The sequence below is a fragment of the Pipra filicauda genome, unplaced genomic scaffold, assembly GCF_003945595.2.
Source record: "Pipra filicauda isolate LSUMZ 115617 unplaced genomic scaffold, ASM394559v2 scaffold176_size3548034_pilon, whole genome shotgun sequence".
Taxonomy (NCBI): Eukaryota; Metazoa; Chordata; class Aves; order Passeriformes; family Pipridae; genus Pipra; species Pipra filicauda.
The window spans coordinates 2,518,247-2,531,971 of NW_024104283.1; the positions used below are offsets into that span (position 1 = coordinate 2,518,247).

Below are 13,725 nucleotides of genomic sequence, written 5' to 3' on the forward strand. Positions count from 1 at the left end.
TTACTGCCTCGGCACAGGAATGCTGCTCCTCCATTTAAATGACCACATAGGGCACTGTCTCTATTATCCACCAGAAAAATTAAGAGTTTAGAGGCTTTCAGTAAGGAACATGTATAAACGTCGGTTGAAAAGTAATTTTGTGAATGGCAGAACTCCCTACACACGGAATTTAGAGACAAGCTTTCCTTTAGCCGCCTGCTTACAGGGTAGCTGCAGGTGCATATAGTGCACTTTGGCTTGAAGATCTCAATCCTTTAAAGCTGTGTAAACGAGATCTCTCACATTTAGTTACTGGACCGGATTTGGCCTGTAGGATTACTGAGATCCAAGGAAACACCTAGACACGGTCAAATGCTCATTCAGCAGTGCTTCTAACATCTTTTCTTTAACATTACAATGAGCCATTAAGAAGAACATGCACTTTGAAAGTTAACAGAGAATGGAAGAACAAACCAGATGGTGTTACTGTGAAGACAACTATCAAAGAGAACAGTGTATAGAGAATGGGATCCACAGTTGTAAAGATGCAGATTCACAAACAGTGATTTTTTCTCCCACAAACACAACATTGTTGCAGTGGATGAAGTCTTGAGCATAGCAGGCCATGTTAAAAAATTGCAGTGGAGGCTGAGATGGTGACAGCAAAGTTGGAAGGGTTGCTGTACACTATTCCTACCCCAGTCTATGCCTCTGGAGTTTTGCCCAGTCCCAAGAGCAGGCTAACAATCACATGTCCCTGCAACTTGTTCTGTAGCCTGTAGAACACCTAATGTTCCACCTTCAGAAATCTCATTCTGACATTCCAAACTTATTTTCTTCTATTATACAGTTCCATCTTTCAGGAACAAGATCACAGGACAAGAGTGCTCTTGCACTCTCTCACGTTTCCCTTCTCAATAGGCTTTCGACCATGTGCTCAGACTTGAAGGAGTTATTCCAGGAAAGAGAAAAATGAAAGCCCTGCACAACATGCACTACACTGCTAGACAGCACTTAAAAAGTGACCCATATTCTTCGTTATCTTTCATTAACCATAATTCTGACTGCTGCATCTCCTCAAGATACACTGATGCTAAAGTGTGGCTTTTTTTAAAAAAACAAGGCCACAAGCTGCCAATTCTCTATTTGTACTTTTTTAAAAACTAAGATCACAGTAAGATTTCAGATTTTTTTTGTTTAGATGTGCATATAGATATCATTTATTGATAGTTTTATTGTTAGATGAAGAATATTTACTGTAACTTTGTAGCCCACAGATTAAACACTTGAAATCCAAGGATCCCTCAGGTATACCAGTGAAAAGCAGGCTTCATGGAAAAAGCAACACCCAGGACCATTTAAAATGAACCATTTATTAAATCAAACTGTTATTTTAACAGTTACATAAGTTACACAGCATGTTTAAGTCAAAAGATTTCACAAGGAAAAGAAAAATTAAACTTGTAATTATGCAGGCAAAAATAGTACCACACAATATGTACCTGGGAGGGAAGAAGGGAAGGGGAAACTCTAAACATTCAAATAAGGCCATAATTATTTAAAAACAACAATAAAACAATAATAAACCCCCCCAAAGATCCATTTTCTTTTCAGTGTGTTCAGTGCTGCTAACTATATGTACTTTTAGTGTACAGGTGTAATCGAGGCAGTGATATCTTGACAGCTAGGTTTAATCTTTTAAAACACTATCAGAAGTGGAATAAGGCTCATTAGTACATACAGTTGCCCTTGGAATGTCAATCTCAGTTGCCTTCATCAACTTAAAATTCACAAAGTGCACAGTTAAGATATGCCAAAAAATTTAAACTGCTACTCTACCAACAGCTGCCCATGCTTAATACTTAGTGGTCTATTGGAACAAAGTATGTTCCTTCAAAAAAGATGTGTAAGAAAAGCCACTGTAAAACATTTAGTTTCAAAGATGCACTAGGAGCTTTTTGTAAACCGAAAAGTAGAAAAACATGGATTAATAATGTAAAGAAAAGAATACAAAAAACACTAGAAATGACCATCAAACTTCCAAAGAACAAGCACCACAATGGACATTAGCATTCAATTTTGCAGCGTACAGCAATGTAATAATTTTACTCCAGCCAATCTACTTCATCAAATTCTGAATCATCTTCTGAATCACTGTATTCCACAGCAATGCGACGAGAGAGTATAGTAGCAACATCATTCTCAATGCGCTCATGTTTAGCTTCTTGTTCACGTTGCTCTTCAACTTTGCGTAGCTGAATACCTAAAGAACATCAAATCACAAACATGTTATTCTCCTCCTTTATCACTGTAAAGATATTTAGGTCATGATTCACAAAATGCTTCGCAAGCAAAAATGAAGACTGAGGACACTGTCCTCCTCAGATAGAAACTCTTTCGTCAAGTTTTTAAAGAGGGGAATGTCAGAATTGCAGTGGCAGACCAGATCATGAGCCCTTCTGCTATAATATTGTGGTTCTGATTTCCCATTAAAATACACCTACATTTTTAGTACCTCTTTAAGTGATTAAGCCATTTTGCTATTTGCATTTCCATACACTTTTTATACTCCCTCTTCATGATCTCAATTAAGAGTTAGAGCTATTTTGAGGATCCCAACAAGACAGGACCTCTTGTAACCCAGTTTTTATCATGTAATGGTCTGTTTTGAGATAAAGTATTACTTAAAGATCAAACACAATGGAGAACTAATACATACCAACAGTATGAGAAAGTTAAATCCACTAAGTTAGTTACTGACATGACAGACATCATATATTTTGGTTTTGTACTCACAACATCCCAGACTGACACAGACTAAATATGACCTACATCCTATACTTAATATTCCCCACTGTCAACCGACAGATAACCCAAGCACAGGACCTGAGGTTGAATTTAAGCAGTGGTAACTCAAGCTGTTGCTTTAAGCAGTCACCTAAATTAAAGTGTTTTAAGCAGTCACCTAAATTAAACCAGCAGGCTCTCCTTTCTTAGTTTTTTTTTTTTGCTGACATTCTCTACAAATGTTCATTCACCCCTGTTGTACTCAACTGTTGTTGACACATACTCCATCATCAGGCAGCAGCACTCATGGTGCAGTGGGGATTTTTCTGGCCATGGGCACGTTAAGCTGAAAGGTACAGCTTGCACAGAGCTCCTCACTAGACCATCAGTAAAACACTGCCCTGCAGCTCCACTGTTCACTTGCACTCTGCCAGTGGGCACCTTGCAATGCAAAGGTTGCTTCACTGCTGCGCTGAGACGTGTTGAGATTAGATACTAAACAGCTTTAAGTCTTCAGCAACAATTTCTGAATGTCATTTATATGTTGTTGTCATACAGTGACATACGATCAAAATTCCAATGCCAATCTTTTCTGCTTTTATCTAATAGTCTGTGGAAAACCAATGTTTTTGTCTCCTACACAATCTGTAGGTTATCAGAAATAACTACATTTTCAAGCAAACAGAAATGAAAAGATAATCTCCACACATCATTGACAAACAGATGTACTCTTTTTTTTAAAATTAACTTCCACAAATAATCAGTTATGCCATCCAAACTAAACATCTGATAAGTGCAATTACAAATTAAAAAAAAATCTGTCTACTTGGCAATGCATATGCTGTAGAGAATAGAAGTCAGGAACAGACTCAGGATGCATTCCTTTAATTTCTTACACATGTGAAATATCCAGTCTCTCAAGGCTAATGTGTATTTAGCAAGTTTCTGAGACAGTTCCTTTTGCCCCTTAATAGCCAAACATTACCTTTCCGTATTGCTTCCAGCAGAACGCTTCTAGCATCACTGATTACAGGAAGAGTCGAAGGATGGCGTTTGGGTTCAGGAGCAGGAATCACTTGGGATGGTGGAGATGGAGGCATTAGGGGTGCATGGGGGCCAGGGACAATGGTTGTGGGAGGAGGGTGAAGAACGGGAGGAGGGTGAGAAAGGTTTGCAACTGTGACAGGGGAGGAGGGTCGAATGCCTGGAGGTGGCAAGGGAGGAGGTGGGGGTGGTGGAGGAAGTCCCTGTACTTCAGCTTGTGGAGGAACTGGGTGAACAGGTACAGTTTCACACACTTGGGCAGCTCTAGTGACAGGGGGAGAGGGTTGTGCTATGGGAGGAGCAACTGGAGGTGGAGCTGGATGTAGAACTCCAGGAGCTATCTGGAGAGGAGCTGGTGGAGGTGGCACAGCTGGGGCCTGCAGAGCAGCTGTGGGAGGGGGTGGTGGGGGTGGGACTGGGGGTGGAGGGGTGGAAGTCATTGCAGCTCTTAATGATGAAGTTGACAAAGCAGATGGAAGAGGTGGTGGTGGTGGAGGAGGAGGAGTGGGGCTCACAAACACTGGTGTTCTGCCTGTTGCTGGTGACTGAGGACGATTTTCTACCAAGCCAGTAGTAGAACTGCAACATCCAATAACAGAACAAAGTCATTAGAGAGTGGAAAAAATAGCAATAGATTCACTTCTGCAACTTAAGAACACTGAACCCCAGGCATTAAAGAGCATTATGTACTGTGATGATTTCAAGGTGCTCATTCATATCTCACATACAAGGAAATATAATTTGCAGTATGGGGTATGTATCAGTTTTCCAACAGACCTCTGCTCACGTTCAGCTACTAACCAAATTTGTGTTCTTACACAAACCTGCATCTTTATCAAAGGTTTCCTATACTAGTATAATTCTTCCCTGTCGTCCCTAAGTAGGTCCAAATTATTTTTCTGAAGTAAGGGAACTAGCAGTTGATTAACTGCTTTGATTCACAGAACTTTAAAAACAAAACAAAACAGTACCAACAATGAGGACAAGTCAGATTTGAAATACTTGTTTAAAGCGTGATAGCAAAATGAGTGAGGCTAATATCAAAGGTCATCAACTCTATGTACAGAGAGGTACCGTTATATGCTAGGTGAATGCATAGGTGCAATGCAGAGGTGAACTGAAGAAAACAGAAGGAAACAGTAAAATTACTTTCCTGAAAGACCACAGAGTATTTCTTTCAGCTGTTGTGGAAAATTAATCTAAAGAGTTATGCATTTTTGTGTATGATCCCCTAAACAGTATAAAGTCATTCTTTTCAAGAGACTACCACCTTGCTCATGTAACAACTGTATTTGAATTAACCATCTTCTATTCCAACTTGTATGTACTTGAGCATAATATAAGATTTTGGGTTTAAAACAACAGGGGAGTGACAACCAAAGCCTCACTCTAGAAAATATTCTAAATACGCATCCAATTCTGGAAAGGCAGAGATATAGAAAATAAAATCACTTCGGGGTGGTGGGAAGAAGCACTTGCAATTTAACAAATAGGATGAATATATAGCTTTGACAGCTGACTGTCTTACTGTGATATATTCTTCCTTTCATGTACACTGAAACACATTTCAGTTGTACAAATTTCCAAAACTCCAAAGCTACGTCCTGAGATGCCAACATATTTCACAGGAACATTTTCCATACAGTTATTTGTCCTGCTATTTAACTCCGAAGGCAACACAACTGCAGTATTAATGGCAAGATGAGGCCTGACTCCACAATGGCACCCTACAGGATTTAGATGCCGGCCTTCTGTCCAACTCCTGTGTGCCCTTGATGCTGCAGACACGTCGGGGCTGTGGAATGACACAGCCCCCAGGACATGTGTACTGCTTGGGCAGCATGGAAATCATACAAACGATGAGTGCTGGAAAACTAAAACGCCTCAATAAACTTGCTTGACTGCTTTGTACCTAACACAAGGAGGCACAGGTTTCACATCTCCTGCTCCGTGCATTGGAGGTGGCGGCGGTGGTTCGTGTGGTCTGACCAACACGCGCTCCTCAGCTCTGTTCAGAAGTTCAGACATCTGGCTATAGGGTAATGCAGAAAGTGAATATGATCCATCCATATGGTCCACATATGCTTGAGATCTGTAGAAAAACAGTGAAAAATGATCCAATTTAGCCCTCAGCTAGTTCTTCTATACTGAGTATCACTAGAGTTGCACGTGTTGTACATCATGGCTTTTCAATAATTCATCCCACTTTCTCTGTCATTGCTTCTGGTAGCTCAAGGGTTTGATTATGACAGGTATATCACACAGTTTCTACAGCATGTGTGTGACCTTAGTGTTTATTAGTCACATTATTTTAAGTAAAATAATAATGGGCCTCTGGTGGTCTAGTGGTTAGAGTGCCTGACTCTCACCGCTGCGACCCGGGTTCGATTCCCAGCCCCCTGGGCAGGTGGAGCTCGTCAGCCGTGGAAGGCAATCCACCTAAGAGAAGGTCACTCTAAACAAACCTACATCCTGGGGACCTCACTGCCACTGTCCAAGCTTTGCTCGGCTCCGGCAGATGAACCTCAGGACTAAAGGGTGGGCTCAGTTCAGCGCACGCTGTGTCTCACCTAAAAAATCCACTGCGCAGGCTGGAAGGGTTAATGACCTTTCCCAAATCTTCGCTCGCGAAGACTGGCCATTATTTTAAGTAAACATAGCAATGCAATCAGAACTACTACTCTTTTATAAGTCATGAAACATCCATCTATGTTAGAATGGTCGAATTTACAACTGAATAATTTAGCTAAACTTCTGTCAGAGGATCTATATTCCAATACATACAGAGATCTCAGTACTTTAATAGACATAAGATTTGATAAATATCTGTTATTGAGTAGTAGCAATAAATAAAGATGATTCAACTTAGTTGTTAATGACAACTTTAGATACACCTCAAGGACTCAATCAGTTAAGAAATTTTAATTAACTACTCAATTACATATTTTTTTTTAATCTCTATTAAATTCACAAAAGTGTTTGCAGAACATTTTCCAATAAGTAGAGCAATACTCTACATTTCCACATACTGCACTGTAGTATTTAAGCCTATTAAATTCCTAAGGGGTGAAGTTTCTACTCCATTATTCCATCCAGTGCTCCCAACCACTTCAGTGTTATTCAGAATTGCATTACTGGTAATGAGATAATCAAGGTTTAGGGCAGGATCCTGGATATAAAAGGATACCCCCAACAAGTGTGTCTAAAGTGGAATCCAACGTACGACACAACAGAAGGACAGCAGGAAAGCAGATGTTTCTGCCAATGACTTGGCACAGCACTTTACAGAGATACTATACAGCTGTTCCTGCCAGTGACTTGACACAGCACTTTACAGAGATACTATACAGCTGTTCCTGGAGACATGCTAAGCACCATAACTTAAGTTGTACCCCAACTGAGTGAAATGCACTGAAACCATTTTCACATTCTGAACTAAGTTTTCAATGAGCAGGTTTTTCCATTTTTCAGACAACAAACACCCTCTCCTAGAGTTGCCTTTATTATTCACCATCACTACTGAATTTGTTTGAAGGCCTTACAAAGCTAAACAAAATACTCTCTTACAGTGCGCTTTGGGCAAGAGAAGGACAGGGGGGAAAAATTTAACTTTTCCGGAGGACAATGAATACTTTCGAATTTAAAAAAAAAAACAAAACAAACAAAAAACCCCAGGAAAACCATACTCCCAAATCTCCTAATATTAATCATCAGCCCTCTTTGCTATCAGATGTTTCCTGGCTGGTAAAATGGACTTGGTTTTGCACAAACACCAGAAGCATAAACAGAGCAGGTGTTTCCCATGTGAAATGCTACTTTTAGCCACCAGCAAATACGTGCTGTGAAATGAGAATTCAACAGGTTGGATTTTGTAATAGGCTATAACCAGAAATGTCAATCAAATTTTGGACTTGTTCAAGAGTAAAGAGAAGCTCAGCATTCTCATTTGAGTTCCAAGTGGACATTTGTTCCTATCACACCCAACATATAGTCTTGGCAGTGTCTGCTTAAGAAAAATCAAGAGACTGGAATAATAGGGATTCTATAGGTCAAGACTGGAGGAATGTAGTGCCGCACATGGGTGTAAGCTTGCAGCAGTGACACTACATCTTCTTCAAGCTGCAGACGACAACAATATCCCCAAGGATACCATGAGGATTCACGCTACTCTTGAAAATAACATAATAACTACTCCTTTAAGAACACACTAAGTATTTTAAAACTGAGTTTTGATTAAGCTAAGTCAATGATTTCCAGTGCATTTCAAGAATAGCAGTAGCATCTCATCACTGCCCATTTCTCAAGCATGTTCGCTATGCAGTTCGAATATACATAATAAAGGATAGAAAAAATAAAAAGGAACCTTGATTCAAAATGTGAAGCTGGGCCATTTGCAACTTCAATGTGTTTATGTAAGAGGTTAGCATCATCTTCTGCAAGCTCTGGACCTTGGGCTAACTTCTGCCACTCTCTCCGTCTGTCATGAGGTGCCCTTGGCACTTTTTCCGGTTCGTGAGGACGATCTAGATTTTTCTGCTGTAGGAGAGTTGTGCAAACAAAATTGACAACTTAGACAGTGTTTTTTAATTAGTTGCATATAAACATCAGCCACCAAATAATGGAAAACAATCCCAATTCAAGTGCAAGAAAAATTTACTTTCAGGCTAAAGATATGTAAACCAAAGACTTGTAAGAGCCAGAAACTTCAGTCTAGTGGAAAAGTAGCTGAATAATACAGAGAAAAATAACTGTATAAGTAGCTTTTTATTCTAAGTCTGAAATAAAGTTATGAATTTGACACATATTTACTCTCTCTATTATGTATAAAATACACAGAATAATGGTGAAACAAAAAAGCACTACCTTTCGCAAAAGTGCTTGTTCAATTTAAAGAAAATTATAAGCAAAGTGCTTTTTTCCTACTACTTTCTTTCTAATTTAGAGTAAATATATCTATTGGAATGTCATTCAAACCTTTTCACCTGTAAGATTGTAAAAAATTTTTATTACAAATAAATATTCAAGTAAAATTCTTTATTCTTGGTGTATTCCTCTGTTGAGTCATTGTTAGTATACTTAAAAGTTTTGACAAACCTGATGTTGGTTACACTAAGACTAAATCATGAAAGCTTTAGATTCTTCTATATTATTTTACTCCTCCTCCTCCTCTTATTATTACTATTTAGTTATTTGTTAAAGTTGATGAAATTGAATTACTACAAGTAGTTTTAATTGAATAAAGATGACTCTGTAAAGTTTGGATTGTTATTAAAGTACCATATCTGCAAGCAAAGCCCTTTCAGGAAAAAACAACCAGAAGCTCTATAAAGTTAACATACATACCTTCTGCTTCCTCTTTTCCTTTCTTTTGTCCTCGGTGTCCTGCAACATTTTTTCCTTCCACAGATCAAAGAAATATGAAGGATTGGTATAGAACTTCAAACCCTCTTTTCCATCATCCCTGAAATACAATGACACAAAACGGGCATGCTATTTATTTGACAACATGTGAATCCAAATATTAAGATAAAAGAAAGGCATATTAAGGAACACTCAGTATCTCAGACTCTGAAATATTTTACTGAGGAACATAAAAGAGATGATCATTGACCTCCTGTGCCATCAGTCTTTACTGTCTTTCCTGGTATCCAAGGTCCTAATTTTAGAAAGGTAATTTGAATGCAAGCTGTAGACAAATAAAGAGTATCATAAATGAGAAAACTCCCGCTCCAATGACTCAAATCTTTCTCTTAAAATATTGAGCAAAATTGTGTGGCTGCTTGTGTTCAGCTACTGATTCAAACTAACTCTGGGACAGTGAACAACATTCACAGCATCACAGAATATTCTGAGTTGGAAGAGACCCACAAGGATCATCAAGTCCTACTCTTAAGTGAATGGCCATACAGGGATCAAACCCACAACCTTGGTGTTATTAGCACCAGGCTCTAATCAACTGATTTCCATTAAAGACCTTTTTTTCTACATATTTAACTGTTTATTTTCTTTACTTCTCATCCAAGAACATTACACAGTTTACTAAATACAGGGAATAAAAATGGTTTTTTCTTAACATTGTTACATTGCATTAAAATTTTAGTAAAATGGAGTAAAGTTTTAATGCTTATAATGTCTTCTGCTGCCTTCATTCCTCCAGCAGCTTCACAATTTTCTAGTCTGGCTCCTTGAATATTCAAGTGCTACTCAACATGAGCAAGGTGCGTGGATATAGCCACTCTATTACATAAAGTAAGCCAGAAATTGGTTTTGATTAATTTTATTTTACCAACCTGTAAGGGGTGAGAATGTTAAGTGGAGGAGGCTGTTCACAAATATCATAAGTTTCTTGCAAAGGAATAGGCAGAGTTTTGCGGTCAAACAGCTGTTGATCTTGAATTGTGGAACTCCGGAAAGCTTTTCTCATTGTAATGTCCTGCAGTGACACTGAAAAGGGATATTGCCATTTAAAAAAAAAAAAACCCAAATATATTTGATTTGGATTAATCTGGAATTGCTTAATGTTGGTTAAAAAATAAATATTAAGCATTACTACTTACATCTTAGGCATTTTACAGCAAATATAAATTCATCTAGCACTACTACCATGGCAAGGTACTGTCAGACTACGTGAAAAACATCTTTGTAATGTTCTATCACATTATCCTCTATTTGGCTTCACAGGACATTTTTCTCACCTGGATAGATATCAGAACTCTGTCTCTCCTAAGTAGTTCAACAAATTGCTTACTGTAACTATAAAATACCATCTGATAGTTCAGAAGTACCTAATAACATTTACCAACTCCATTTCACAATCCTTTTTGTACTAAAAACTACTCTCTCTCTCTCAGTATGGATTTTATCTTTATGCCATCAGCAAGCCAAACTTTGCATTCCTTGCATGTATGCAGCAGTTCCACTAAAGGCCCACTGAGATGCCAAACCACTTATGCTAGTGAGATCAATGAGTTTTAATGGGAGGTGATTCTATGTTCCAACACATGAAACTAGTCAAATGATGTTTTTTAATCTGTTTAACTGAGAAGACTTCTCTGTTTAATTTAGGCAAACCACTGACTTTTTTAACACATTAGTTAGGAATAATCAATTATCTTTATGTAAGACTCAAAGGAAAACAACACATGAACACAACAGATTAAACAGTGATTTCAAATATTTTACCTACTCCTGTTAAACCCCACATATCTTTTTCTATTTCAAAATCATTAAAATTTAGATAAAGATTAATGGAAAAGTGACCACAACTGATAAGCTTTGCACTTTTAATTCTGGAAACAGTATACCTATTTAGTCTCATATTTCTTTCCCTCCCTGATCTTCGGTTACTACATCTCTGAAGTCCAAGCGTGTCTCAAAGCTAACTTTGCAGCCAGCATTAGACTTCCATTAGATAAAGCAGCAGATCTTTCCACTGGTTTGGGTTCTTTTTTTTTAAAATCACAAACAATACTGAAAACAGTTTTAAGACATACTAGCAAAGAGAGTATTTTCAGCACATGCATTTTATCTATAAATAATTATGTTTATTTTATAGAAACAGGTTGATAGTAGTGTCCCTTTACGCAAGATGAGAAGACATCCTTTCCCCCACCCCCTCCATATCACTAGGGTCTTTGGTAACAATTTTTTGAAAATATTTGTTTAAGTTGAAAACTGCATTTTTACTCTGGTTCCTGTAACACACAGAAGTGTACACATACATATGTACACACACACACACAGAGACCTGGATTTCTGTTCTATGACCAAAAAGGGGCAGAAGGCAGGACTTTTTTCTGGAGGGCTTGCAATTCTGCAGTGTTCTGTCTTCTTACCTAAGCATACTGACAGCATCCATTGTGTGGCTAAAGACAGGACTTATCTGATTCTCAGCTTGGCTTTTGAAGTTTATTACAGTTGGCAAGGTTGTGTATTCCTGGAGAAGTTTTCTCCTTTTTACCCTTAGGTTCTAATTCATCACAGTGTCTTTTATTCTTTTTAATACCTTTAATTAGCTGCTCAGAAGTCTTTTTAAGAGCATGAAAGAAGTATTATAATGTATGAATGTCAGCTAGGCATCTCAATTTCTGTAGGTATTTTTGCATTCATAAATAACCCTATATATTTTTTACCTGTCATGAATTACAAGTTGTTATTTGCTGGCAAAATTTCACAGTTAGAAGAACTGTGGTTTACCTCATTTAAAACTTAAGTCTTAGATTCTTTTATACTTCAGCTACTTTTCCCTTGGGTTATTTGTTATACAAATCACACCAAATGTACTTGTTCAGAGGTGCTTGACAATCCTGCAAATTTTTTAACTCTCACTTATTGGAGACTTTTCCAACAAAAGCTAAAACTTAGTATACTTTCCTCTGAACCTGTGCGCATTCTGAAGACAATTAAGGAAATTAATTTATTCCAATAAATAAATACAGTTCTTCGGTTTAATATTAAAATGCTCACAGAGCACACTGTTCTCTAAACTATTAGCATTCCTTAATCTCTTCAATGAGCAAATTACAGCCAGTCTAGTTCATAATTTCCATTTTCTTGCTTAAAACTCCACTTTTTGTAAACATGTACAAGGGGTAACACGCCTGAGGATAATCAATCATAACAACAATAAGCATAATTACTTTCTAAACCTAATATACACAGTAAAGGTCTTCACAGAAAACATACACTGTAGAATTTCAAGCCGCATTTCCCGTGCTGATATCCAGTAACAGGCATTCCCTAAAAAGCATACCATTATTCCAAACAATTGACTACCTTAGGACAACGTTACTCAGGAAATGAAAGGATGTGGCACACAAAACAACTGAGAATCACGACACAGATACAACTTGGCTACATGTAGGGATCAGGTAAATCCCACGTCGCAAGCACAGCATAATCCTGGGCTGTGCACGGTTTGGCTCACAAAGCCGCTTGTTTAGTTTGCCAGCTGGCTAAGAGACAGACACCCTCCTGGCTCACCACCTCAGTGCAGGAATATGTGAAAACCTGGCTGGTCATCCAGCCATTCAGCTTTGGCTGACTGACAAACTGGCACAGCAAGAGGACGGGTCAGACAAATTGGATGTGTTTATGAATTCAGGTGTGAGAAGAGACAAGTGGCTGAAGGAGGAGATGGAAAAGCTGCAGGCATTTGACTTGATGCTAAATTTGACTTGATGCTAAATTTGACTTGATGCTAAATTTAAGCTTCCAGTTGCTTAATTCCTAACTAGCACCAAAGTCTTTGTATACGCCAACATCCTAAATTTCATATGAATATATTTGTCTGAAGTCCATCTGCTACATCACTTGTGTTTACTGAATGAATAAAAAATGGGGTCTTAAATAATTTCCTTAAATGCTGAGATATTCACAATTTAATTTAAACATTCATTCAACAATCTAAACAAATGCCTGTTTATTTTTATTGTGTCTGTTGTTTTGATTGTATGAAAAGACATATCAGCCAGTCTAACCTTCTGTATACAACAATATTTTCCACTTAAGTTACAATTATCTGTCAGAAAGCTAAATTGCCAATCGTTTGTACATTTGGTTTTGAAAAAGAGATGTCAGTCCATTTTTACTTGTGATCAACAACAAACTCTAATGCGATACAATAACACATCTGTAATCAATATACTAAATAACATTTTACCTCTAGGTAAGCCTCTCATTAAACTGCAATCCCCAATTTGTAGTAAAAGTCAAGTATGGAGCACATCAGCATAGTGACAGAAAGTTGCTACTTTTAACCTTTCAAATATATTAAATACTACATTTTACCTCATCAGAAGAAAAAAAGTTACTAGATTTTTTTTTTTATTCATTTACACTCACTCAAATACGTAATTTATGATTAGGTTCTAGGGCAAAAAATACTGGTAAATAAAGGTGAAGGCGGCAAACAAA

General features: G+C 37.8%; 1 protein-coding gene across 6 annotated transcripts in view; it reads right to left on the reverse strand.

Annotated features, from left to right (window-relative positions):
• Positions 1 to 1,332: 1,332 nt before the first annotated feature.
• Positions 1,333 to 13,725, reverse strand: part of WASF1 (WASP family member 1) — an 86,666-nt gene continuing 74,273 nt past the window's right edge. For 5 of the 6 annotated variants that reach the window (XM_039379784.1, XM_027747909.2, XM_027747911.2 and 2 more), the window contains 6 exons: positions 10,101 to 10,254; positions 9,154 to 9,271; positions 8,174 to 8,346; positions 5,723 to 5,902; positions 3,752 to 4,389; positions 1,333 to 2,242 (listed from right to left, as the gene is read on the reverse strand). In XM_039379784.1, the coding sequence (XP_039235718.1) occupies positions 2,085 to 2,242; positions 3,752 to 4,389; positions 5,723 to 5,902; positions 8,174 to 8,346; positions 9,154 to 9,271; positions 10,101 to 10,254 (1,421 nt within the window). In that variant the 3' untranslated portion in view covers positions 1,333 to 2,084. The remainder of the gene's footprint in view (positions 2,243 to 3,751; positions 4,390 to 5,722; positions 5,903 to 8,173; positions 8,347 to 9,153; positions 9,272 to 10,100; positions 10,255 to 13,725) is intronic. The other variant, XM_039379785.1, reaches the window with a different exon arrangement.